Below are 27,645 nucleotides of genomic sequence, written 5' to 3' on the forward strand. Positions count from 1 at the left end.
TCAAGCCAGAGGCCCTGAGCGCTCTTGATTTCATCAGACCAGATGATCTTGTTTCTCGTGGTCTGAGAGTCTTTTAGGTGCCTTTTGGCAAATTCCAAGCTGGCTGTCATGTGCCTTTTACTGAGGAGTGGCTTCCGTCTGGCCACACTACCATAAAGGCCTGATTGGTGGAGTGTGGCAGAGATGTTTGTCCTTCTGGAAGGTTCTCCCATCTCCACAGAGAAACTCTGGAGCTCTGTCAGAATAACCATCGGGTTCTTGGTCACCTCCCTGACCAAGGCCCTTCTCCCCCGATTGCTCAGTTTGGCAATCGAGAGCCTTGTTGCTTCCAAAACTTCTTCCATTTAAGAATGGAGGACACTATGTTCACATTTTTTGGTACCCTTTCCCAGATCTGTGCCTTGATACAATACTGTCTCAGAGCTCTATGGACAATTCCTTTGACGTCATGGCTTGGTTTTTGCTCTGACATGCACTGTCAACTGTGGGACCTTATATAGACAGGTGTGTGCCTCTCCAAATCATGTCCAATCAATTGAATTTAACACAGGTGTATTTCAATAAAGTTGTAGAAACATCTCAAAGATAATCAATGGAAACAGGATGCACCTGAGCACAATGTCGAGTCTCATAGCAAAGGAACTGAATACTATGTAAATAATGTATTTCTATTTTTATTGTTATTTGATAAATTACCAAACATTTCTAAAAACCTGTTTTTGTGTTTGTCATTATGAGGTATTGTGTGTAGATTGATGAGAAACATTTTTTTTAATCAATTCTAATACATTTTAGTTCCATCTGAGCCATCCCATTTTTACTTTTATTTTTGGTTGAGTTGGAGACGTGAATCAAACATATTATTTGTTAACTTGTTGACAAGTTAATAGGCTATATATTGTATTTCAAAAGTGTGGCACAGAGTGAATTGTCCAAGCAGAAGATATATCTCCATCAATTGTTGACATTCGGTTGCGTTGACAACCCAACTTAATTCAATATCACTAAATATCTTTACATTTTAAATCAAAGGTTAAAACCTTAGGCCTGTTATATTGTCTATTTTTTGTTGAATTCTTTGAATTATAATTTCTTTCTGATAATGGATCTAAAGTTGAAGATCGGATTTTGTTTTAAAGGTATAAATTCAACATATTTTATACAAGGTTTGTCAATGTTGAAATTTGGTTACCATGATTACATAATCCTTTTGTTTAAATTTCACCCTAAAAACAACAGTTGATTGCTTTTTTAAAATCCAATGTATTTTTCATGTATACTGAATAAAATTATAAACGCTAGATGTGAAGTGTTGGTCCCATGTTTCATGAGCTGAAATAAAAGATCCTAGAAATATTACATATGCACAACAAGCTTATTTCTCTCAACTGTTGTGCACAAATATGTTTACATCGCTGGTAGTGACCATTTTTCTCCTCCACCAAGATAATACATCTACCTGACAGGTGCGGCATGTCAAGAAGCTGATTAAACAGCATGATCATTACACAGGTGCACCCTGTGCTGTGGACAATAAAAGGCCCCTCTAAAATGTGCAGTTTTGTCACACAACACAATGCAACAGATTTCTCAAGTTTTGAGGGAGTGTGCTATTGGAATGATGACTTCAACAGTCTGATCAACTCTATGCAAAGATGTGTTGCTGCATGAGCTAAATGGTGGTCACACCAGATACTGACTGTTTTTTTTATATATACACCCTTACCTTTTGTTTAAGGTATCTGTGACCAACAGATGCATATCTGTATTCCCAGTTGTGTGAAATCCCTAGATTAGGGCCTTATTTCAATCGACTGACTTCCTTATATGAACTATAATTTAGTAAAATCTTTGATATTGTTGCATGTTCCATATATATATTTTTTCCAGTATAGATTCCACGTCACAATACCTTGACAAATTACCTTGAAACAACGTTGATTCAACCAGTTTTGCCCTGTGGGAGGATACTATACTCCTATAATTCGTAAGAATAATTTAACATAATATATCATACTAAGTGTAAAAGGTTTATGCACAGAATAATACGAATTTTCCCGAGACCAGCCAGTGCAATATTAACAAAAGTCAACTTTTTTTACTCAACTGGCTACGATATCTGTCAAAATTACATGAACCGATTTTTCTTGGGGATTTATGATAGCCTGCGAACCAAGAGGGCAACAAATATAGAATGGCCTCCTATAAAAATAAGAAAACATACTAGCAACAACAGGATGCAAATAGAACAGGTTGCCAGAGCCGCTGTAATAGTTCGAAATAGCCCCCCGGTGCCTAGCAGAGTGTGCGCCCAAGTGGACAGTTGTTACGCGAGCAGCAGGTGTTCGACACGAGTGATTTATACCACTCGTGGAGAAACACTGTTAAAAATCTCACTCATCTGATAGCCGACATCGAGGGAGGAAGGAAAAGCGGCTTGCCATGAAACCAGTTTGAGACTGGACATCAGTGTCGGCAGCTCACTCGGACAGTTTGGGAGTTTGGTGTCAGTGCAGGCAAAACCTACTTCGCCTTTTTCCTATTGGAACGAGTGAGGTGGGGACATTTACGCAGTGTCTCATACGGAGCTTCAACAGAGGTGTGATTTGGTGAGGATATGAATGGTGCTTTTCCTGGTTCATTCTTAAAATAATCATGTGCTACACAATTCAGAAATGTGGCCTATTATTTACCTACCCACTGGGCACAGACGTCAATTCAACGTCTATTCCACGTTGGTTAAACCTAATTTCATTGAAATTACGTGGCAACAATGTTGATTTAACCAGTGTGCCCAGTAGATACTACTGTTTAATTGTGAGCTATGAAGAATGTATGGATTGGGTCAAGCAAGTGTAAAGCTTTTATTTGGTTGGAACATATGTTTTTCTAAAATTGTACAATTCACTTTGTCCCCTAATGGAACTTGTTGCTTTAAATACTTCCTCCATGGCCTAATATTAGAACAAACTCCCTGTCATTGTGAGTAAATCAAGAAATACAGCAGAATGGCATGTACTGTAGACTGACATTTGGGTGACATTGGCAATGTGGAATTTAAGGTTACATCAGCAGTTATATAACAACAATAGAATGATACCCTTATATTTGCCATTCATTAACATAATAATACCCCTTGAATAGTCCTGAAGTACAGCAATTGATTGTCATAAATATTTGTTTTAATCAAACCAAATGCTTTCACAGATAATTCATATTGATATAGATAGAATGTACAATAGATTTGTAGAATAGATTGATTATCAATAAAATAGACCATACAATTAGTCAATCCGTCTAAAGTTATTTGAATGTTTGATAGTGTCCATCAAAATACACTGACCTTCCCACTGTCACAGTTAAGACATGTGACAGTGGGAAGGAAAACTTCAGGTGGAAGGAAACCTTGAGAGAGCGAGAGAGAGCTGCACTATTACAAATACAAAGATGCTATGATGTGCATACATTCATTGACCTTTCCTATGCAGACACAACCAGATTGGATTAACATTAAATTCTCATTCATCAATAAATCAAGTGAGGTTGAGCCAAACATCCAATAGCTTGCTCCGTGTTTGTGGTCTTTGTGTCCAATACAAGTTGGGGATTGATCTAATGAATGAGTGAAAACCACTGGTCTTTACGTGAGCTGGAGTTGACACGTAGAACCACATGGACATGTCACTCCAGGCCAAGCCGTGGGAAAAAAACATCTCTGAGTCTCACATGTGACCAACCCCTATGGTGACGTCGTGTGTGTGTTTGGTTTTACTATTCATGTGGGGACCAGAGATCCTCATAAGGGTGGTAGCCTAAAACAAATCAAACAAGTGGGGACATTTCACTGTTCCTCACAAGGAAAAAGGCTGTTTTAAGCTTAGGTTTAGGGTTAGAATTACGTGTTAGAGTTAGGTTTAGTTTTAGGGGCTTGGGGTTAAGTTTAGGGTTAGAGTTGGGTTAGGGCTAGGTTTGAACCCCACAAGGATAGCAAAACAAACATACGTGTGTGTGTGTGTGTGTGTGTGTGTGTGTGTGTGTGTGTGTGTGTGTGTGTGTGTGTGTGTGTGTGTGTGTGTGTGTGTGTGTGTGAGAGAGTGAAGGGGAGTTAGGGTTTTGTGGTTAACAAGTGTACAGTGTTGCCCTAAAGGTAGTACCGTATTGATGTTTAATCACAAGCGGCTGTCTGTGTGTGTATGCACAGTGATTATTTGCTGTTCATGGATGGAACAAATAGGACCCTGTCAGTGTTGTTGGTCTGTGCACAGAGGGAGGTCACTGTGATTTTCAAAGCAGTGCAAAAAAAAGTGGGGGGGGCATACACCCCCACTCCAAAAGTGCAGCTGCATCAGAATCCATTGGTCGACATTCCAGACCTCAGCCACTACACTAGTGAACACAATGCCCACCGGACAACAAAAGGAGACCAATCTAGGGCATTGAAAAACGTTTATAACAGAAGTGAAGAGACTGGGTTGGGGCAGTTCTATACACTGCTGCTGTTAGTTGGAATACAGTTGATAATGTAAGTTGAAGATGTGTCTGATTGTGACAGCTAGTAGCCATAGCCACTCCCTCCCTGAGTAGTGGAACTGCCGTTGGGCACACCTGCTTACCCTTCCCTCCTCTGCCTTATAGCCCTGACTATTTCAGACCAGGGGAACACATGAAGGAAATGGCCTGGGTGGAGAGAGTGAGTCTGGTATATTTAGCATGCTCTATTTCTGCCCCTGCTGCTCGTAACCCCCCCCCTTCTTCATACCCCCTCTCCCTGGTGCACTGCACAGGTCTCCCAAACTGTAATAAAGGTCAGACTGTAGTGTTGGTTCAGAGAGAGAGAGGACCACACACAAACGCACTGCACACATGGTTCAATCTGGCCCATGCCATGACGCTTTCAAAGGCACACTTGGCACCAATGCTTTAGGAATACCTTGTACTGCTAAAGGTTTCACTATGTAATGCACATAAGCTCTGTGAAGGTCTTACCGGAATGTAGGCTTACACCTTTCCTTAAACTTAGATCTTTTCACACATAAATCAAATACAATAATGCCACCCTTTTGGTTACTAAATAGGACATGACAAAGAGAGACTTTCTCTGGCCCTTGTTTATTCTCCGATGGCAAATGGAAAAGGGAGAAGAGTCCAAATTGAAAAATGCCCAATTGACCAAGTGACCAACATTGTTGTAGCCTAGCTTTGACAGGTAAATGCTTCCTTTATACCAAGAACTGAAATATAACATAAAATGGGGTTTTGATACATAGTGCTGTGGCACACATGGTAGCCATAGTTTTTCTTTGTTTTACTATATTTTGTCTCAAGCCTCGCTTCACAACACTAACAGATAATTGTTTACAATGGCAGTTTATCTACTGTATGAAAACTTAAGCTCTGTAATGAAAATACTGAAGATTATAGGACTATTATTATGGCTATGATTATGGCAGCTTCAAACATGATCTGATCTGACCGGTGGTCAGGTGGATAAGACTGCCTTCATAAACTAAGACTGTTGATCAAATTATTGGTCCTATTCCTAAATGTGACCAAATGGTGGCCACTGGTGTTGCTTTTCTCTGATTCTTGAATGTTTGTTTGTCAACAGTTTTCTCTCCATTGTCCTCATCTTGTCCATGTCCAAGCAGAACGGTGTTGACTTCAGTCTGAGTGCTGTTGATGGGTTCCAAGAGTGTGGGAGATCGTTTTGCAACAACACACAGTCTTAAAAAATAGTTAGCATCTATTCAAATAGGTATGAACTACATCTACTTAATTACTTACAATTACAGTTGAAGTTAGAAGTTTACATACACGTAGGTTAGAGTCATTAAAACTAGTTTTTCAACCACTCTACAAATTTCTTGTTAACATACTATAGTTTTGGCAAATCGGTTAGGACATCTACTTTGTGCATGACACAAGTAATTTTTCCAACAATTGTTTAAAGACAGATACAGACAGAGATTATTTCACTTATAACTCACTGTATCACAATTCTAGTGGGTCAGAAGTTTACATACACTAAGTTGACTGTGCCTTTAAACAGCTTAGAAAATTCCACAAAATGGCTTTAGAAGCTTCTGATAGGCTAATTGACATCATTTGAGTCAATTGGAGGTGTACCTGTGGATGTATTTTGAAGGCCTACATTCAAACTCAGTGCCTCTTTGCTTGACATCATGGGCAAATCAAAAGAAATCAGCCAAGACCTCAGAAGAAAAATTGTAGACCTCCACAAGTCTGGTTCATCCTTGGGAGCAATTTCCAAATGCCTGAAGGTACCACGTTCATCTGTACAAACAATAGTACTCAAGTATAAACACCATGGGACCGCGCAGCCGTCATACCGCTCAGGAAGGAGGCACATTCTGTCTCCTAGAGATGAACGTACTTTGATGCGAAAAGTGTGAATCAATCCCAGAACAACAGCAAAAGACCTTGTAAAGATGCTGGAGGAAACCGGTACAAAGTATCTATTCCACAATAAAATGAGTCCTATATTGACATAACCTGAAAGGCCGCTCAGCAAGGAAGAAGCCACTGCTCCAAAACCGCCATAAAAAAAGCCAGACTTCGGTTTGCAACTGCACATGGGGACAAAGTTCGTACTATTTGGAGAAATGTCCTCTGGTCTGATGAAATAAAAATAGAACTGTTTGGCCATAATGACCATCGTTATGTTTGGAGGAAAAGGGGGAAGGCTTGCAAGCCGAAGAACAGCATCCCAACCGTGAAGCACGGGGGTGCTAGGCTCATGTTGTAGGGGTGCTTTGCTGCAGGAGGGACTGGAGCACTTCACAAAATAGATGGCATCATGAGGAAAGGAACATTATGTGGATATATTGAAGCAACATCTCAAGACATCAGTCAGGAAGTTAAAGCTTGGTCTCAAATGGGTCTTCCAAATGGACAATGACACCAAGCATACTTCCAAAGTTGTGGCAAAATGGCTTAAAAACAACAAAGTTAAGGTATTGGAGTGGCCATCACAAAGCCCAGACCTCAATCGTATAGAACATTTGTGGGCAGAACTGAAAATGTGTGTGCGAGCAAGGAGGCCTACAAACCTGACTCCATTACACCAGCTCTGTCAGGAGGAATGGGCCAAAATTCACCCAACTTATTGTGGGAAGCTTGTGGAAGGCTACCTGAAACGTTTGACCCAAGTTAAACAATTTAAAGGCAATGTTACCAAATACTAATTGAGTGTATGTAAACTTCTGACCCACTGGGAATGTGATGAAAGAAATAAGGGCTGAAATAAATCATTTTCTCTACAATTATTCTGACATTTCATATACTTAAAATAAAGTGGTGATTCTAACTGACCTAAAACAGGGAATTTTTACTCTGATTATATGTCAGGAATTGTGAATAACTGAGGTTAAATGTATTTGGCTAAGGTGTATGTAAACTTCAACTGTAGATCGTGTGTTATATGATAAAATATTACAATTTGTATTCAATACAAATTGCACTCTATCTTGACAAATGGTCGACTGGAGTTGAGCTCAGATTGTGCCTGTGGTAGTGATGTGGCGTTTCCATCTACAGGCCACAGTGTGTAATGTCTGTCTCTATCTATGCCCTGCCTGCATCTGTAGCCCCTGTACTGAGCCTGAGCCTGGTCTGCAGCCCTCGGCCTGAGGCTGGAAGGGGATGGGGACACTGGCCCTTTGCAGCCACTACTCACAGCTGTCATGGAAACGCAGCGTCATAGTGGCAATGCTACTGTTTCACCTGTGCTGCCTGCAAGGTGCTTTCTATGATCCACAGCTTTTGTCTTCAAACTACCCAATAATGTCAAGCAACTGTGATATTTCTGTTACATGCTCAATGGAAAGACATATTTTTTCTCCTACTATTGTTATGTTATTATTGATTAATAAACTGGAGCTTCCACCTCTCTCCCTCCTCCCACAGTATGGGCATCCTGTCGCATCCTGAGGTGCAACTCTGACTTTGTAGCTGTCACCCTGGACCTTGGGGGCAGCGGAGGGGGCGGAGGAGGAGGCAGCAGAGAGGGCAATGCGGGCTACTGCAGCGCCCTCCGCTCCTACGCCATGTGTACCCGCCGCATGGCCCGTGCCTGCCGGGGCGACCTGGCTTACCACTCGGCCGTGCAGGGCATCGAGGACCTCCTCATCCAGCACAGCTGCCCCAGGACAGGCCCCACCGCTCAGCCCCGGCCCCTGCCACAGGCCCCCATCTCTGGGGACGCCTGTATCTATGAGAAGGGCTACCTCCAGCGTGAGGGCCGGAGCCCTGAGTATCTCCACTGTGGAGTGTTCGGGGATCCCCATGTTCGCACCTTCCGTGATGAGTTCCAAACGTGCGCTGTACAAGGGGCCTGGCCACTAATAGATAATGAGTATCTATACGTTCAGGCAACTAGCGCCCCCATGAGAGGAGGGGTGTATACCACGGCTCTCATCACGGTAGGCCTCATTTCTAAAATAATATATAGTAAATTATATTTTATTAAATATTTTTTTCAATTATACAACTTACAATCCGTTCTTAAAGGTCCAGTGCAGTCAAAAATGTGATTTTCTATCCTGAGGTTTGAAAATTATGATAATGCCATTTTAGTGTAAGAGCTGTTTGAAAAGGCCACCTGAAATTTCTGCCTGTTTTAGTGGGATGGAGTTTTGGCCTTCCTGGTGACATCACCAGGCGGTAAATGAGGTAATATGGCAATAAGAAAGAGTTCTAAACCTCTCTGTCAATAACAGCTGGTGTCACGTTGGTATGGAGGATCGGGAGACAGGCACAGGAATGCATAATAGGGGTTTTTATTTCCCAAATTTCAGCGTGCCGTGTAAAGGCACGGGGATGAAGACCAAATAAACATGTATACAAAACACAGGGTAGAAATCCAAACAAAAGTGTGAGGAGATCCTCGAATAAATAACACAAGCGCACAATGATACCACACGGGACGAGACCCGTAATCATCTGCGCAATCCACAATGGCACAATAGCTAAAACACAGCACAGGACATTGGAACAACAATCGACAGGACAATGGTGATCAAAGGGCACACTTATACAATTACTAATCAACTGGGAATAGGGACCAGGTGTGCGTAATGACAGTTCAGGAGGGATCTGTGACAGCTAGTTTTCAGGTTACCCTCCCCGCCCTTGCTTGAGAAATTGCTTTTTGACAAGAAACTTTAATTTTGGGAGGGACAATTTTGATTGAAAATAATCACAGTAAGATACTTAGTTATTACCCAGAAATGATTTATTATTGAGATAAAAATGGCTTCATTGGACCTTTAAAATATAACTATGTACAATGCATGACATGTCTTTATACATAAATAAAGCATACGTACGTCTAGCTCATTGGAAGGGTGTGTGTAACAACAGGGTTCTCTCCACCAGATTACCATCATCTTTAAGAACTGGCGCCAGTGTATCGAGCAGCAGATCTACCAGGCGGAGCTGGACAACGTTCCCGCAGCCTTCGTGGACGGCTCAGTGACCAGCGGGGAGAGGCAGGGCCAGCACAGCCTGAGCGTCCACTCTGATCTGCCTGGGCACCAGGCTGAGATCCGTGCTGCCCACATCGGCACCACCCTGGTGGTGCGTCAGAGTGGGCGGTCCCTGGGCCTGTCAGTACGCTCGCCAAGTGCCATTGCTGAAGCATTCACCCCCGAGCAGGACCTGCAGCTGTGTGTATATGGCTGCCCACCTTCACAACGCCTAGAGACGCTACCCAGCCCCTCTTCTTCCTCCTCCCTTTCCTCCTCTTCCTCCAGCCAGCCCTCTGCTGCAGCCCATGTCCACTGTGCAGCCCTCCTCCCTGCTAGGGACATCTACTACCAGGCCTGCCTGTTTGACCTGCTGGCCACAGGGGACCTCAACTCCAGCACGGCGGCCGTGGCGGCCCTGGAAGACGCCCGGGGAATGATTTCAGACCCCAATAAGGTGCATCTGCTACTGGTGGGCAATGCCGATGGTAGTAGCCCATGTCTGCCTCTGATCCTGGCTGTGGCTGTCCTATCAGAGCATCTGGTGGCTCTGTGGACGGGGCAGTGTTTATGAACTAGTGACTGGTAGGAGCTGTGGGCATAGCATTAGCCACACTGACTCTGACTGAGCAGATGCTTTAAAAAAAATCTTGATGGCCTTGTTTCATAAACAACAGGCATCACCTTTGACTGGTTGGAACCCAGTGGCATTGTGACTGGTTACAGAAGTCAATGTTTCCCTGATTCATTTTCTTCCAGCAGGAGAAGAATGTTGATCGGAATAAATACAGGTGAATGCTCTCAGTGAGGATAGAAGTGATACTAGTTGAGTTGATTCTAATCCCTTAACTACGCTGAGACAAATGTATTAAGACAATATGTATTATCCATCTCAGCACAGAGGATGGCCTGTTGAGTAATTCCACGAATCCAGACAGTAAATGGAATCTTCAACTCTTTTTTTATATACTTTCTGTTATTTTCTGTTTATTTTATCATGGAGGGAATTTAGTGGTTTATTTATAGTAAATATAATACTACAGTGGTATCATCCTCTGTAAAGAAACTAATTTATCACTAATTTATTATGTCATCTTTGTGTGTCTACATTTGGTTTGCAGTGAGTTGTAATAATGTCTCAATTTCATAAGAGACTGTTTTTGAATGTAAGTTTGGTTCATATGTCAGTATTTGTAAGACAATGTTTACAATGTATTGTTCATCCTGTTCATATTTTTACCTACTGTAGATGCCAAAGTAAAAAATATATCTTTCCAAAGTTACTCATACCATCTTTCTAAAACAATATAGATCAAACAAGGAGTAAATTAAAATAATATATTGTTTTCCAAATGAAAATATCTCAAATTGCCTTCCATGTAATAATGTGATCTCTGTCAAGGATAAAACATATTTATACCTACAGATTCTAATATATTTCCCTTTGTGAGTTTTATTAAATTTGATCGTTTTTTCCCCCCAAGACCAGAAAATGGTCTGTATAATGTCCTGAGTGTGTATTTTTAATGAGGACCTTAACTGGGGTTTTGTGAAATGTCCAATACAACTGCAGTATTCCTCTGGAGGGGCTACTGAGGCAGCATTTGGGTGAGTTGAGTTCTCCTTCGCTGTGACTGGTAGCTCTCTTCTGCCATCTGATGTCAGATGTCTTCTCTGTTGTACTGTCCAGCATTCCTGTTGTTGCTTCTGTGATAGCTGGAATGAGTCCATTCTAGACCCCTCTTAGCTTCTCCGATAGAATAGGTCAATGTAGAAAGTGACAGGAGGAGAGGGGGTTGTGGTGACCGGGGCAGTGGTGTGGATCGAAAAGGGGGGGAAATTGTATTGTTTTTTTTATTGATTGTATTGGTTTTGATGTGATTCAAGAGAAAATTGTTCACAATAAAAAATAAAGTGATAAGAGACAGCGAGGAACCACACCTTAATACAGTAAACAATATTAGAAAATGTATACTTGGCAATTAAGGACACTTTATTTCAATAATCTTTCAGTATTCTTCCGTACAAAAACAAAACACAAATCAAATTTGTAATGAGAATCCTTCATATTACATACTGTGAATTACTAGATGTGAAGTAAATTGAAATTAAGTTTGAACCTTACTCTCTTATTGCTCTATTCATTCAGATCCACTTTAGCCGACATCTGCATAGAGGTTGTTTTGGCGGTGTCGGAGGTGAACTGCGTTAGAGCTGTCAAATCCACAAGGGCTCCTGGCATTAAGCTTCCATCGGACATTGCCATTGGCTGCACAGCGTCGCATTAAGAGAAATCCCATGTAGCCTTGTTTACAAGTTTGAGATGTAATCTTCACCTCGATTAGGCTGATAGAAATCCTCATTATTTAGTGTAATGATTTTCAATTAGAGCGTCATTATTTCTATATAGCCTAACACTTTCTTATTCTGAACTTCTAACGCCAGTGGGACGGTGTGGCTTCATGACAGTGATCAAGAGCAGCTGCTCACCGATTTGACTGCTCTAATGCAGCTACACCTCCGACACTGCCAAAACATCAGCCATTTTTTTCTACCCAAGCCTTTTTTCACTTTAGTGGATAAGCTTATATCTTTTTGGGGGGAGCGGTGGGAGTCCAATAATACATAAAGCATTCCTCCAGAGAGATAGAACACACAAGTCCTTCCTAAGTTTATGCATTATTGCTGGGCATCGAATATACAAAATATTGTTTACTGGCTTCGCACCCCAGAAACTGACTGGTGTCAAACAGAAGTCAACTCCTATTTCTCTTCCCCTGTGTCAGCTTTAGTCACCCCCAATCTTACTCTTTCAGCTTTAGTCACCCCCAATCTTACTCTTTCAGCTTTAGTCACCTCCAATCTTACTCTTTCAGCTTTAGTCACCTCCAATCTTACTCTTTCAGCTTTAGTCACCTCCAATCTTACTCTTTCAGCTTTAGTCACCCCCAATCTTACTCTTTCAGCTTTAGTCACCCCCAATCTTACTCTTTCTGCTTCGCGCTACACATCCAATCCAATTGTTGTCAATATTCTTAAAATTTGGCCTTAATTCTGTCAACACTTTAAATTCTGTGAATTCTCTTAAGTTCCTATATGTAATAATCACTTCTTCCTTTCAGCCAAACCAGCCAAACTGGATTCAGCTTGAAGTCTGTGGCAGAGGAATGGCCTTACTAAGTTTAATGGCCATTATATTGATGGCACCTTTACATTTGATAGCGAGGTCATCAACATTGGCAATCTACCCCATTCAAGTGTATTTAGGTATTTCCAAATGTAGGTATTTTTGAGATAATCATGTCCTTTGATAACCCATCACTTAATAAAATTAGATCTGAGCGGGAAAAGGAACTAGGTTGAGAGACCTCGGACGAAGTCTGGAATAGTGCCTTGCTTAGGGTAAATGGAAGCTCCTCTTGTGCCCGGCTCAGCTTTATACTTCACTGTATCCATTTCAGTAAGGCCAGGCTCTCCAAATTCTACCCAAATATTGATGGTACATGTGACAGGTGTAAAAGCTCTTTGGCACACTTGACTCACATAATCTGGTTTTGTCCCTGTCTGGCAGACTACTGGTTCACTATATTTAAAACACTTTCTGAAGCATTTGAAATAGAGTGGCAGCCTAGTGCAGAAATGGCTATTTTTACCAAACAACAATCCTTCCCTGACCAATAGACTGCTAGATGCCATTGCCTTTGCCTCCCTGTTGGCACACAGATGGATTCTATTGGATTGGAAATCTATCAACCCTCCCTCAGCCTCTCTTTGGCCCAACTAATTTTCCTAAAATTAGACAAAATTAAGTAGACCTTTCAAGGTTCAACCAACTAATTTTATTGCAGCTGGGACCTGATGATATCCTATTAGTATTCTTGTCCCCATAGGCCTATAGCATCACCTTCCTCCAGATTAGTATTATTGGCCCCACCTCCAGCCCTTAAGGTTACTGCTACATAGGCCTATAGCATCACCTTCCTCCAGATTAGTATTCTTGGCCCCACCTCCAGCCCTTAAGGTTACTGCTACATAGGCCTATAGCATCACCTTCCTCCAGATTAGTATTATTGGCCCCACTCCCAGCCCTTAAGGTTACTGCTACATAGGCCTATAGCATCACCTTCCTCCAGATTAGTATTATTGGCCCCACCTCCAGCCCTTAAGGTTACTGCTACATAGGCCTATAGCATCACCTTCCTCCAGATCAGTATTCTTGGCCCCACCTCCAGCCCTTAAGGTTACTGCTACATAGGCCTATAGCATCACCTTCCTCATGATTAGTATTCTTGGCCCCACCTCCAGCCCTTAAGGTTACTGCTACATAGGCCTATAGCATCACCTTCCTCCAGATCAGTATTCTTGGCCCCACCTCCAGCCCTTGAGGTTACTGCTACATAGGCCTAAGCATCACCTTCCTCCAGATCAGTATTCTTGGCCCCACTCCCAGCCCTTGAGGTTACTGCTATATAGGCCAATAAATTAGTACTCTTGGCCTCCCCGCCAGCCCTTGAGGTTACTGCTATATAGACCTAGAAGATCACCTAATCACTTGAAATTGTTAGGCTATTACATTTTTGCTTTGTATTGAAGTAATATTATGTTGTATACTTTAGTGTTGTGTTTTCTGAGATGTAACTCAATGACTTTCCCTTTCTTTTTAAATGTGTTTGGAATAATTCTGGGTTTGTCGGCTAGTTATGGGATGTCAGCTAGCGCCTATTAACAATTGGTCTGATTGAATCTAGGCCTAAACCTCTCACATTGGATGCTAATGTTAATGTAGTTCCTTTTGTATTTAGCCCAGTCCCACGTTCTCTTTTTTAAACAGTTGGACCCATTATAAACACTTCTCTCTTTCAACACTTACAGTGCCTTCGGCAGGTATTCAGACCCCTTGACTATTTCCACATTTAGTTATGTCACAGCCTTATTCAAAAATGTATTCAATTGTTTCCCCCCTCATCAATCTACACACAATACCCCATAATGACAAAGCAAAAACAGATTTTGTCATTTTTGCAAATATTTCTGGAAATATCACATTTACATAAGTATTCAGACCCTTTACTTTGTACTCAGTACTTTGTCGAAGCACCTTTGGCAGCGATCGAGGGAAAGATGAACAGAGCAAAGTGCAGAGAGATCCTTGATGAAAACCTGCTTCAGGGCGCTTAGGACCTCAGACTGAGTTAAGGGTCTGAATACTTATGTAAATGTAATTGCTCAGTTTTTTATTTTTAAGAAATTTACAAAAATGTCTAAAAACCTGTTTTTGCTTTGTCATTATAGGGTATTGTGTGTAGCTTGATGAGGGAAAATAATGATCTAATCCATTTTAGAATAACATAACATATATATTTTTTAAGTAAAGGGGTCTGAATACTTCCTGAAGGCACTGTATATACTAATATGCCAATAAAAACACTCACATAGACAATAGTATACTAACTAAACAATATACACAAAGAATTTGAACACCAAGTTCTAATAAAATAATACCAGTGTAAACAAGCTTCAGTATCACACAGAATGTCCCAATATTGCACATACACCATCCATAGATATATACAGCCCCCTATGTGTGTGTGTGTGTGTGTGTGTGTGTGTGTGTGTGTGTGTGTGTGTGTGTGTGTGTGTGTGTGTGTGTGTGTGTGTGTGTGTGTGTGTGTGTGTGTGTGTGTGTGTACATTTGATCAATGGTGGAATGTATTTAACAGTGAAAGCAGGCAGACACAAAGTCACTGACATCAGATGGTAACTGCATTTGAAGTTAGCCAGACTGGTTAACTCCAACTGAATTATCCAACCATACAGATCCCCAAGTAGTCTAACCCACAGAGGCAAGCGGTACATAGAAACATATTCAACTACAAGCAGGGTTAGGACCAGAGTCCATTCTACTGTCCAAGATTGTCTTGAGGCCTCATATACATCCAAGTGGTTGTGTTTGCTTAAATAGTGTTTATGTGTGCAGTTCCATCTGTGTGGGTTGTTCCCAGTCTCTCTGGTGATGTTTGAATACAAGTCTTAATGGCACTTCAGCCTTTGGCCTGTGAGCTTGCAGTCCAATCACTGATGACAGATCAGCTTTAAAAGGGGTAAAGAACCTTTGATCTGTGAGTGCAGTCTGCCTGCAGATCTCATTTCAGTTTAATTTCACTCAAGAGGCGGAACTCCTCCCAAACAGCTTCCTTGAATCAAGAACTGGTCTCCATGGTGCGAGTGGGCGTTCTTAGGCGTCTGCTAATTGGTCAGAGGTCAGCTGCTCACGGTCTGACACGTCATCCGCTGGCAGCCGTGCCCGGTCAAAGAACCCACACTGAGGAAGAGAGGGTTAAGTTATACTAAAGTTGTGTGTGTGTGTGTGTGTGTGTGTGTGTGTGTGTGTGTGTGTGTGTGTGTGTGTGTGTGTGTGTGTGTGTGTGTGTGTGTGTGTGTGTGTGTGTGTGTGTGTGTGTGTGTGTGTGTGTGTGTGTGTGTGTGTGTGTGTGCGTGTGTGTGTGTGTGTGTGTGTGTACCTTCCACATGGCCAGTGTTAGCATGGCCAGGACCAGCAGTCCCAGTAGGATGGCCAGAATGATGACCCACAGAGGAACAGCAAACGCCACATCAGGAGTCCCCCACAGCACCAGTGTACCCATCTTTAACACACACAACCACAGTTCGTTACAGGCTGGGTGGGGTTCAGGGTAAAGGTTATTGTAGGTAATAGTTAGGGTGGATGTCACATCTTACTGAAGTGGTGTGTTTGGGTAGGGAGGAGGACTGGAGGCTATAGGGCAGGGTAGAGGTCAGGGTTCATGTTCGGGGTATCTTATTGAAGTGGTGTGTTGGGGTAAGCAGTAGGGCAGGGTACACTCTTAGAATTAGTGGTGACTCTAGGAACCCTGGAGATCCTTGAGGAACAATTGATAGTCAATGGTTCACATTTGCACCTATGGTTAGGTTCATGGAGGAACCTTTAATGTTTCAATGTAGCAAAACCCTTGACTGGAGGCATGTCTTAGTGTGGGCGTGGCTTTCAGATAGATCTTTTCAGGCCACCCGTGGGGGTATATGTCATTCCTGTTCATCTGTTCTGATGCATTGTCATCATATGTTAAGGTTGAACACTGACAGTTTTGTAGCTTCAATGGGGTTTACAGAGATGTATGAGTTCCTCAAGAGTCCATGCAAATCCCAAAGTTGGAATAGTTACCACTTGATTACTATATGAATGACTGAATGAAATTGATATTTTCTTGTCAAATCGCCAACCCATCCATTATGGGATTAATTGACACATAAACAAACATTACAATAATTCGCTATGGTAATTAAATTATCACTCTTCTTCCGGAGTTCTCTGCATTGCGCATTACATATCGTTCAAAAGTTTGGGGTCGCTTAGAAATGTCCTTGTTTTTGAAAGAAAAGCACATTTTTTTGTCCATTAAAATAACAGCAAATTGATCATAAATACGGCGTAGACTTTGTTAATGTTGTAAATGACTATTGTAGCTGGAAACAGATGATTTTTTATGGAATATCTACATAGCCGTACAGAGGCCCATTATCAGCAACCATCACTCCTGTGTTCCAATGGCACGTTGTGTTAGCTAATCCAAGTTTATAATTTTAAAAGGCTAATTGATCATTAGAAAACCCTTTTGCAATTATGTTAGAACAGCTGAAAACTGTTTTCCAGATTAAAGAAGCAATAAAACTGGCCTTCTTTAGACAAGCTGAGTAGCTCTTTATTTATCCGTTATTTTACCAGGTATGTTGACTGAGAACACATTCTCATTTGCAGCAACGACCTGGGGAATAGTTACAGGGGGATGAATGAGCCAATTGTAAACTGGGGATTATTAGGTGACCGTGATGGTTTGAGGGCCAGATTGGGAATTTAGCCAGGACACCGGGGTTAACACCCTTATGATAAGTGCCATGAGATTTTTAATGACCTCTGAGAGTCAGGACACCTGTTTAATGTCCCATCTGAAAGACGGCACCCTACACAATCACTGTCCTGGGGCATTGGGATATTTTTTTAGACCAGAGGAAAGAGTGCCTCCTACTGGCCCTCCAACACCACTTCCAGCAGCATCTGTTCTCCCATCCAGGAACTGACCAGGACCAACCCAGTTTAGCTTCAGAAGCAAGACAGCAGTGGTATGCAGGGTGGTATGCTCTAACCAGAATAGAGTATTGGCTCTAACCAAACTGGCTCTAACCAGAATAGAAAGAGTAGGAGGCCCCGGTGCACAACTGAGCAAGAGGACAAGCACATTAGTGTGTCTAGTTTGAGAAACAGACGCCTCACAAGTCCTCAACAGGCAGCTTCATTAAATAGTACCCGCAAAACACCCGTCTCAACGTCAGGCAGAGTTCTAGGCAGAGTTACAAAGAAAAAGCCATCTCTCCTAATGGTCAATAAAAAGAAAAGATTAAGATGGGCAAAAGAACACAGACACTGGACAGAGGAACTCTGCCTCGAAGGCCAGCATTCCAGAGTCGCCTCTTCACTGTTGACATTGAGACTGGTGTTTTGCGAGTACTATTTATATTTTTGACAACTTTTACTTTTACTTCACTACATTCCTAAAGAAACTGATGTGTGAGTGTTGGAGAGTGCCCCTGGCTATCCATGCATTTATTAAACAATAAAATGGTGCCGCCTGCTTTGCTTAATCAAAGGAATTAGAATTTATTTATACTTCTACTTTTACTTTTGATACATAAGCATATTTAGAACCAAATACTTTTAGACTTTTACTCAAGTAGTATTTTAATGGGTGACTTTTACTTTTACTTAAGTAACTTTCTTTTAAGGTATCTATACTTTTACTCAAGTATGACAATTGGGTACATTTTTCCACCACTGTCGAAAACCCTTTTCAAAGGGGTTCCTCATGGAACCTTTTTGAACTGGAAAGGTTCCCTGTGTGGCAATTTTTAGAACCTCAGAAGGTTGTTCCAGGCTCCTTTCCTTCTAAGACTGTATAGGTATGGGTAAGTGTTAGGGGTATCTTACTGAAGTGGTGTGTTGGGGTAAGGAGGAGGGCTGGAGGCGGTAGGGCAGGGCCTTCACTCTGAAGGACACGGTGGAGTTGAGGAGGTATGGGTCGTTACGTCTCTGCAAGGTGAATAGATGTAATAGATACTTTATTTCTTAATACTAATAATAACATTAATATGAATACTCCCAGTAGTACATAAGTTTGGGGTTATGTTTGTGTGCTCACCTGGAGGAAGGTGTGAGCCCAGAGTCGGGAACGGATCTTGACTACAGCGCTCTGACCACGGTCCAACCGCCCGACCACACACAAAATTCTTAGACAAATGATGTTACTGCAGTTCTACAGAGCGGGAGAGACAAAGAGAGAGAGAGTTCATATACATTCCAAAACTGCTGCTGTATAGTAATACCAAACAAGCTGACAGTGAAATCCAAGGCTGCTGATAATGAAGTGCACATATTGTAAGTACCAGGGTCTTGCTGCTGTAGGGCTGGGCAGCGCTGGTGGCTCGTCTGTAGCGGTGAGGAGAGCTACTGTTTCTCAGAAAGCCCAACAATTCTGGAGTGTCCTGGACAGAGGACATCTGAGAGAGAAAGAGAGAGAGGGAGACACAGAGACACAGAGACAGTGAGACAGAGAAAGAGAGAGGGAGACAGAGAGACACAGAGACACAGAGACAGTGAGACAGAGAAAGAGAGAGAGGGAGACAGAGAGACACAGAGACAGAGACACAGAGACAGTGAGACAGAGAAAGAGAGAGAGGGAGACAGAGAGACACAGAGACAGAGACACAGAGACAGTGAGACAGAGAAAGAGAGAGAGGGAGACAGAGAGACACAGAGACAGAGACACAGAGACAGTGAGACAGAGACAAGAGACAGAGACACAGAGACAGAGACAGAGAGACACAGAGACAGAGACACAGAGACAGAGACAGAGACAGAGACAGAGGCACAGAGACAGAGACACAGAGACAGTGAGACAGAGACACAGAGACAGAGAGTGAGACAGAGACACAGAGACAGAGAGACAGAAACACAGAGACAGTGAGACAGAGAAAGAGAGAGAGGGGGACAGAGAGACACAGAGACAGAGACACAGAGACAGAGACAGAGACACAGAGACAGTGAGACAGAGACACAGAGACAGTGAGACAGAGACACAGAAGACTTATAGACTTAGAGACTTATAGACAACATTACTATTGAACTAAGGCACCATTCAAAATGAGGGGTGTAGTAGATATGCTGGTGCTGACGTTCTATCTGTTTGGGGACTGGTCTGAGGGAGAGAGTAAAGGAGGGATGGATCAGATTGACCAGAACATTCTATTCACTACCATAGATGCTGTCTGGGATGAGCTGAGTCACCTGAGACCCATGCTGAACAACACAAAGAAACGAGTAGAGAAGTTGGAGAAGAAGAATGCAGGTACTGTAATAATGCACATATAGACAGAGAAAGAAAGAAAGAACAAAGGTAGCCTGATGTAATAATACAGGTAATGAAACCGATCACACTGTGAAAATAAGCAGTGCTTGCTTCTCATTCTGTATTGATTGATAAGTTTGGACATTTATGTTGGTGCCATTTCAGTCCTGGAGGACAGGGTGGTCAAGTTGAAGACAGAGAACACATATAATCATCATTAGATGTCATTTCTAAAATGGATTTAGATAACAAGTCACTGTCAGGTGCTAAAATCGATCTTACATACATAGGCTACAGTATATCTTTCTCATTAAAGTGCATGCAGTAGAACTGATTTTGGTGGGCTAAACTCTGCCTTGTCTCAGGCAGCTCATCAACTCTTCATTTAACGGATTACAGTTTGAATCGGACAGCAGTCAATCAAATTGTGCCAGGTGAGAAAAAGTTGCACGCGGCAATGCAGATGAATGTCGGTGGGTGAATTCAGTCGTAGCCCATGGAATGATGATACACAAAATTATTATTTTCGGACATAAATACTACGCTGTAGTCAACAAAAAACGGATTGCAACTTGCAAAATATGCAGGAAGAAAATGACAGACAGTTCCAACTTTGTTTCGACATTTGAAGCTACAAAGCAACCCCTACATGGTAAGTCGTGGCTAATATAGCCGACAGCTATATATAACTTTGCTTGTGTAGCATGTAGGCTAACGTAACATTAAGTCAACGAGCCTCCATACAGTCAGTCAGAGCGGGAACGTGATCATTGCACCCAAGATTGAGCTACAACTGGTTAGGCAGTTGGTAGCCTAAATCCTGCCTGATGTTACTGCTGTTCCTAAAACCATTGACATACATTAGCCTATTGTAACCACGCCTACTGTGTGTGTGTGAGAGAGAGTGAGAGAGAAGGTTGGGCGATTGTGTAATGTTAAAGCCTACATTGGCCGATTGCGCCCCATAGCGGGGGGTCTTTCTCATGACAACCTGGCTTGATGACTCCTTGCTGTCCCCAGTCCACTTGGTCGTGCTGCTGCTCCAGTTTCAACTGTTCTGCCTACGGCTATGGAACCCTGACCTGTTCACCAAACATGCTACCTTGTCCCAGACCTGCTGTTTTCAACTCTCTAGAGACAGCAGATGCAGTAGAGATACTCTGAATGATCGGCTATGAAAAGACAACTGATATTTACTACCAAGGTGATGACCTGTTGCACCCTCTACAACCACGGTGATTATTATTATCTGACCCTGCAGGTCATCTATGAACGTTTGAAAATCTCGGCCATGTTCTGTTATAATCTCCACCCGGCACAGCCAGAAGAGGACTGGCCACCCCTCATAGCCTGGTTTCTCTCTAGGTTTCTTCCTAGGTTCTGGCCGTTCTAGGGAGTTTTTCCTAGCCACCGTGCTTCTACACTTGCATTGCTTGCTGTTTGGGGTTTTAGGCTGGGTTTCTGTACAGCACTTTGTGACATCAGCTGATGTAAGAAGGGCTTTATAAATACATTTGATTGAGAGTGACAGCCAGTGAGAGTCATGTGGCAGAACTGAAGGGAAAGAACGCAGGTGACTATATATATCTTTACTTATAAGAAATACTACGTATATGTCTCACTTTAACATGATTCAGTTTATTTCAGGATGTGGTAAAGCTACATCTTGGTTTATCGTTTTCACCATAAATGATGTTTCTGCATAAATGATTTTCTAGCCCTGGAGGCCAGAGTGACAGCCAGCGACAGGCAGGTGGCAGAACTGAAGAAAGAGAATGCAGGTGACTAAAATGTTTCACTTATAAGAACGACTGCATGTATTCTTCACCTGAACATAATAACATTCAGCTCATGTCAAGATATGAGAAACCAAAGCGATGTAACAAAGCCACATCATGGCTTATCATTTTCAAAATAAATGATTTTCTTGCATAAATGATCTTCTAGCCCTGGAGGCCAGAGTGACCGCCAGTGAGAGCCAGGTGGCAGAACTGATGGGAAAGAATGCAGGTGACTAAAATGTTTTACTTATCAGAGCTACTACATCTACACTTCACCTGAACATGATTCAGCTAATGTTAGGATGTTATAAAGGAAAGCAATGTTACAAAGCTACATCACAGTTTATTGTTTTCTTGTATGCATTATTTTCTGTCCCTGGAGGCCAGAGTGACAGCCAGTGAGAGTCATGTGGCAGAACTGAAGAACGCAGGTGACTATATACACTATATATACAAAAGTATGTTGACACCCCTTCAAATTAGTGGATTCGGCTATTTCAGCCACACCCGTTGCTGACAGGTGTATAAAATCGAGCATACAGCCATGCAATCTCCGTGAACAAACATTGGCAGTAGAATGGCCTTACTGAAGAGCTCTGACTTTCAACATGGCACGGTCGTAGGATGCCACCTTTCCAACAAGTCAGCTTGTAATTTATGCCCCATTCAACTGTAAGTGCTGTTATTGTGAAGTGGAAACATCTAGGAGCACCAACGGCTCAGCTGCTAAGTGGTAGGCCACACAAGCTCACAGAACGGGACCGCTTAGTTCTGAAGTGTGTAGCATGTAAAAATCATCTGTCGTTAGTTGCAGCACTCACTACCATGTTCCAAACTGCCTCTGGAAGCAACGCCATCACAAGAACTGTTCGTTGCTGACTTATCTAATCAGGATGTATCTAAGCACTGCAATGACAACAAAGCTACCCTCAGAGTATCTGTTTATTAAGATATTATTTTCTTGCTATTTCAGCCCTGGAGGCAAGATTGAGTGTTGCTGAGAGCCAGGTGGAGGAACTCAGGCTAGGTAAGAACAGATCAATTCAATCAAACTCACAGTGTGGTATGAAATGAAGACATGTTAGACATTTCGGTGGGCTTGATTGAATTCATTCTCATGTGTTCGCACAGAAGACAGTTGGCCTTTTCTGTTGGTTTGACGGACTCGGGTATGTGGGATCCTTTCAAACTGAGATCACTGGTCTATGAAAAAGTCTTCACCGTCATTGGCAACGGTTACGACCCAAACTCAGGTACAGCTTACGCCGACAATACTACAGATGAAATTTACGCCGACAATACTACAGATGAAATTTACGCCGACAATACTACAGATGAAACTTACGCCGACAATACTACAGATGAAACTTACGCCGACAATACTACAGATGAAACTTACGCCGACAATACTACAGATGAAACTTACGCCGACAATACTACAGATGAAATTTACGCCGACAATACTACAGATGAAACTTACGCCGACAATACTACAGATGAAACTTACGCCGACAATACTACAGATGAAACTTACGCCGACAATACTACAGATGAAACTTACGCCGACAATACTACAGATGAAACTTACACCGACAATACTACGGATGAAACTTACGCCGACAATACTACAGATGAAACTTACGCCGACAATACTACAGATGAAACTTACGCCGACAATACTACAGATGAAACTTACGCCGACAATACTACAGATGAAACTTACGCCGACAATACTACAGATGAAAACAATACTACAGATGAAACTTACGCCGACAATACTACAGATGAAACTTACGCCGACAATACTACAGATGAAACTTACGCCGACAATACTACAGATGAAACTTACACCGTAACAATACTACAGGTTCACCCACACAGCAATACATCTACAACTCAGATAAAGGTATAAACATAAACACACAATCTCCATGCTCACGTGTCCACCACAGGAGGCTGCTGAGGGGAGGACGGCTCATAACATTGTCTGGAATGGCGTGAATGGAATGGTATGTGTTTGATGTGTTCGATACCATTCACTTCAGTCTGTTCCAGACGTTCCTATGAGCCCATCCTCCCCAATTATGGTGCCACCGGGCGCCTGTGGTGCCCACAGGGGCCAGCTACTGGCACAGACCCAAACCACTAACAGGCTGCTACAGTGCCTAAGAGAGACGGATAGTGCTGATCTTTCCCTGCCTCCCCTCTGATACAGGTATGTTCTCAGCACCAGTGAGAGGAGTCTACTACTTCACATTCACCTCCATGGGCCGAGAGCCTGGACAGAGAAAATGGGTGTTTCCTTGGTCAAAAATGGACAGCAAATGATATACAACGTCCAGGACAACTTCCAAGGTGGTTATGAGTACATGACAGGTGCCGTGGCTCTGGAGCTAGAGAAAGATAACCTGGTGTACTTAAGGCTTCCTAAGGGTTGGGGGCTGTATGATGACAACTACAACCACATTGTCTTACTGGCATCCTGCTCTTCACCACCAACCCTGCTATGGGTCGACTCCATTAGTCCCTCTCCGTCCTCCTACAGTCTTCAATAAACATGGAATGAGTGACTTTGTCCTGTCATCATTAAAGCACATTACTCAGTCATCATCACAAACATAAACCAGACGGTAGATGACATCCTGTTACCCTATTTTATTATGAGAAGAACTGAGCTGCATCAATTCTAGATCGGGCCAGTAAATATTTGATCTAACTGAGCTGTAATTTCACAAAAGCATTTATGCCATTGTTTCTGAAGCATTGGAGACCAATACAGGTTTATAAATATAGAACATTAGTGCATGAGTCCAGTGTCCAGTCTCAGCAGGAGGTGTTATTGTGTTACCTGTAGGCCCAGGATGTTGAGGCTGGTGTTGCTCCGGCAGCTGATTGGTCCTTCCGTTAGAACCTCCAGAGCGTAGAGCAGGTGTTCGTCACGGAAACGAGAGGGCCAGCCCACCTGGAGCTCCGCCTCCCGAATACTGCTGGGACCTGAGTTATGGAGCTGAGAGAGTAAGAGGGAAAGGAGACAGAGATGAGAGGAAGAGAGAGGGGGAGTAGAGAGGGAGGGGGGAGTAGAGAGGGAGGGAAGTAGAGAGAAGGAAGAAGAGAGAGAGTATGAGAACACCAAGCCACTCAGCTTAGCCCCTTTCCACACACTCATTCATTCTGAGGGTGGTGATGGTGAGTCACCCAAACAGGACATGGTCCCAGTGCTCCAGGCAGGAATTCTCTGAGAGAGAAACTCTGGCCGACCTAACTATAACCAGCTGGACAGACTGCAGGACAGGAGCACTGTAGCCCCAAACCCTGCAGACATCCAGCAGATGTCCCTCTTCACTGCATCTTCAACACATACACGTATAATATCTACATAGGTGTACAGAGGCTCATTATCAGCAACCATCACTCCTGTGTTCCAATGGCACGTTGTGTTAGCTAATCCAAGTTTATCATTTCAAAGGCTAATTGATCATTAAATCATAATCATGAAGATTATGGTCAACGGATCACCTAAAAAGCTCTACAAACCTGAAGAGGCTGCTGCATTTATTGACTCTCTCAGGTAAATAACTTTAAGCTGCACCTCCGTAGCATTGGATAACTTTGTTTATCTTTGGTTGAATCTGATCATGAAACAGTGGTGTGAGTCCTCACGTACTCCGGCTCAGTAATATTCGTATCTTTATTATTTTTCTTGCTAAAGTAATAGCCACTATAGCTCAGGCTGAGATATGTGTGAATCCATAGTGGTGCCCAGGCTTGGTTTTAGGCGGAAGAGCATCAATCTACTTCTATTGATTTTCTTTTCCATACATATAAAGGATGAGGCTATTGAGCGGCAATGCAGACTTAAGAGTCTACATTGGATTGTTGAAATCCCCTGCATGTTAGCTAGTGGGAAAACACCCTTTTGGATCTTTACATGTTTAATTTTTGGGTTTAGTAATAGTTCGAGTTCAGGGTTCATATTGTTTGTTTATGCTCGGTGAGATAGAGGAGAGTTCAACACATGGAAAAAGGTACCACCCCACTTTTACAGTAGGATCCAGTCTGGATATTGAATGGTCAAGACACAATGGCAGGTAACAGACTGCGTGTATGTACATTGAACATTAGAGGGAGCCATAACCCCATTAAAAGTAAGAAGGTACTGTCTTTTTTGAAAAAAGAAAATATTGCCCTGTTGCAAGAAACTCATTTGGATGATAAGGAGCACCTGAAATTACAACAAGGGGGGTTTGGTCAAGTGTTTTTCCTCATCATTTACATCCAGAAGTAGAGGTGTAGCAATTCTGGTGAAAAATAACTTACCACTTAAGGTCTTGAATTGTGTGAAAGATACATTTGGTCGCTTTGTTATAATTAATGGTACTTTACAAGGGCAGAACATTTCCATAATGAATATTTACTTCCATTTCTAGACTTTTCAGAATTAAACTCGGACACTGCAGTGGTTGGAGGAGATTTTAACTGCTTGTTGAACCCCCTTATTGATAAGTTTCCCATCGGTATAGCTTCACTCTCTTCTCAAGCTAAGTCACTTAAAGCTATTTGTGATGATCTGGGGTGTGCGTTAGACTCTCTCCTAACACAGGACGCTGAAAAGAAAATGAGATTTGTCAGGCAAAAGCTATATGAACATGGCGATAAGCCAGGAAAGTACTTGGCATACCTAGCTAAAAAGAGAGCTGACTCTCAGTCAATTGCTACTATTACTGATTCTGATGGTATTCATTTATATGAAAATTAATTGATAAGTGACTCATTTAAGACATTTTATACAAACCTTTATGCTTCAGAACTGCCAAAGGATGCACCCACATTAATGGAGAACTTCTTTTGTAAGATTGAGCTCCCTACTATCTCCAAAGAACAGAGGTCTCTCCTTAATGCCCCTATTACCAAGGAAGAGATAATGTTCACAATTAAGAATCTGCAAAATGGTAAGGCCCCAGGACCAGACGGGTTTTGTAGTGAATTCTATAAAGAGTGCCATGGCCTGATCCTTGAGCCATTGCGTGATATGTTTAACCACTCATTTTCAAATGACCAGCTCCCTCAAACGCCAACATTTCACTTATTCTCAAATAGGGAAAATGTCTAGAGTCTTGTTCCTCGTACAGACCAACTTCCCTTCTGAATGTGGATAGAAAATTGCTTTTTAAAATTCTAGCCACAAGATTAGAGGACTCACTGCCACTAATTGTGAAAGGAGACCAAACTGGCTTCATTAAGGGCCGTAAAGTCATGCAACAATGTCAGACGGCTTCTTAATGTAATTCAAGCCAACCAACAAAGTGCTATGGATGGTCTTGTGCTCTCCCTAGATGCTGAGAAAGCATTTGATCGTGTGGAGTGGTCTTAGCTATTATTTGCTCTAAAGAAATTTGGTCTAGGGGACAACTTCATAAAATGGGTAAACGTTTTATATGATGATCCTCAGGCTGCTGTCCTTACTAATGGGCTAAGGTCAAATAGCTTCTCTATACACAGAGGTACCAGACAGGGCTGTCCTTTATCCCCTCTCTTTGCACTCGTTATGGAACCACTGGCCGAGGCCATCAGGGTAACGCCTGCTATACAGGAGCTGCTCATTGGTGATGTTCACCATAAAATAAGCCTGTATGCTGATGATGTCCTGATATTCATCTATAGTCCCGAGACTTCAATTACATCTTTTATTAATATTATTGAATTATTCAGCGAATTATCAGTCTACAAGATTAACCTAACTAAGTCAGAGGCTACGCCACTTGGTAGCCTACACTCTGTACCTAATACTTCTCCCCCTTCCCTTTTAAATGGTCTCCCTCAGGTTTCATGTATCTGGGTATATTTGTAACTCCTAAATTCCAGAAAATGTACAAAGCCAATTTTGTTCTCTTGTTTGATACAATAAGACAGGATCTGGAGCGTTGGAACTCTCTCCTGATTTCT

At 42.3% G+C, this 27,645-nt stretch overlaps 2 protein-coding genes across 3 annotated transcripts in view; one reads left to right on the forward strand and one right to left on the reverse strand.

Annotated features, from left to right (window-relative positions):
* The first annotated feature begins 7,617 nt into the window (after positions 1-7,617).
* LOC135520344 (hemojuvelin-like) lies at positions 7,618-10,990 on the forward strand. The gene is made up of 3 exons (XM_064945818.1): positions 7,618-7,759; positions 7,927-8,441; positions 9,397-10,990. The coding sequence occupies exons 1-3, from the start codon at positions 7,663-7,665 to the stop codon at positions 10,057-10,059; spliced, it is 1,275 nt and encodes a 424-aa protein (XP_064801890.1). The 5' UTR covers positions 7,618-7,662; the 3' UTR covers positions 10,060-10,990.
* A 467-nt stretch (positions 10,991-11,457) lies between these two features.
* The window catches only part of LOC135520342 (integrin alpha-8-like), an 83,577-nt gene continuing 67,389 nt past the window's right edge, over positions 11,458-27,645 (reverse strand). For both annotated transcript variants that reach the window (XM_064945813.1, XM_064945815.1), the window contains 6 exons: positions 24,551-24,709; positions 18,960-19,073; positions 18,716-18,829; positions 18,505-18,606; positions 16,007-16,129; positions 11,458-15,807 (listed from right to left, as the gene is read on the reverse strand). In XM_064945813.1, the coding sequence (XP_064801885.1) occupies positions 15,721-15,807; positions 16,007-16,129; positions 18,505-18,606; positions 18,716-18,829; positions 18,960-19,073; positions 24,551-24,709 (699 nt within the window). In that variant the 3' untranslated portion in view covers positions 11,458-15,720. The remainder of the gene's footprint in view (positions 15,808-16,006; positions 16,130-18,504; positions 18,607-18,715; positions 18,830-18,959; positions 19,074-24,550; positions 24,710-27,645) is intronic.

Source organism: Oncorhynchus masou, chromosome 29 (genome assembly GCF_036934945.1).
Source record: "Oncorhynchus masou masou isolate Uvic2021 chromosome 29, UVic_Omas_1.1, whole genome shotgun sequence".
NCBI classification, from domain to species: Eukaryota; Metazoa; Chordata; class Actinopteri; order Salmoniformes; family Salmonidae; genus Oncorhynchus; species Oncorhynchus masou.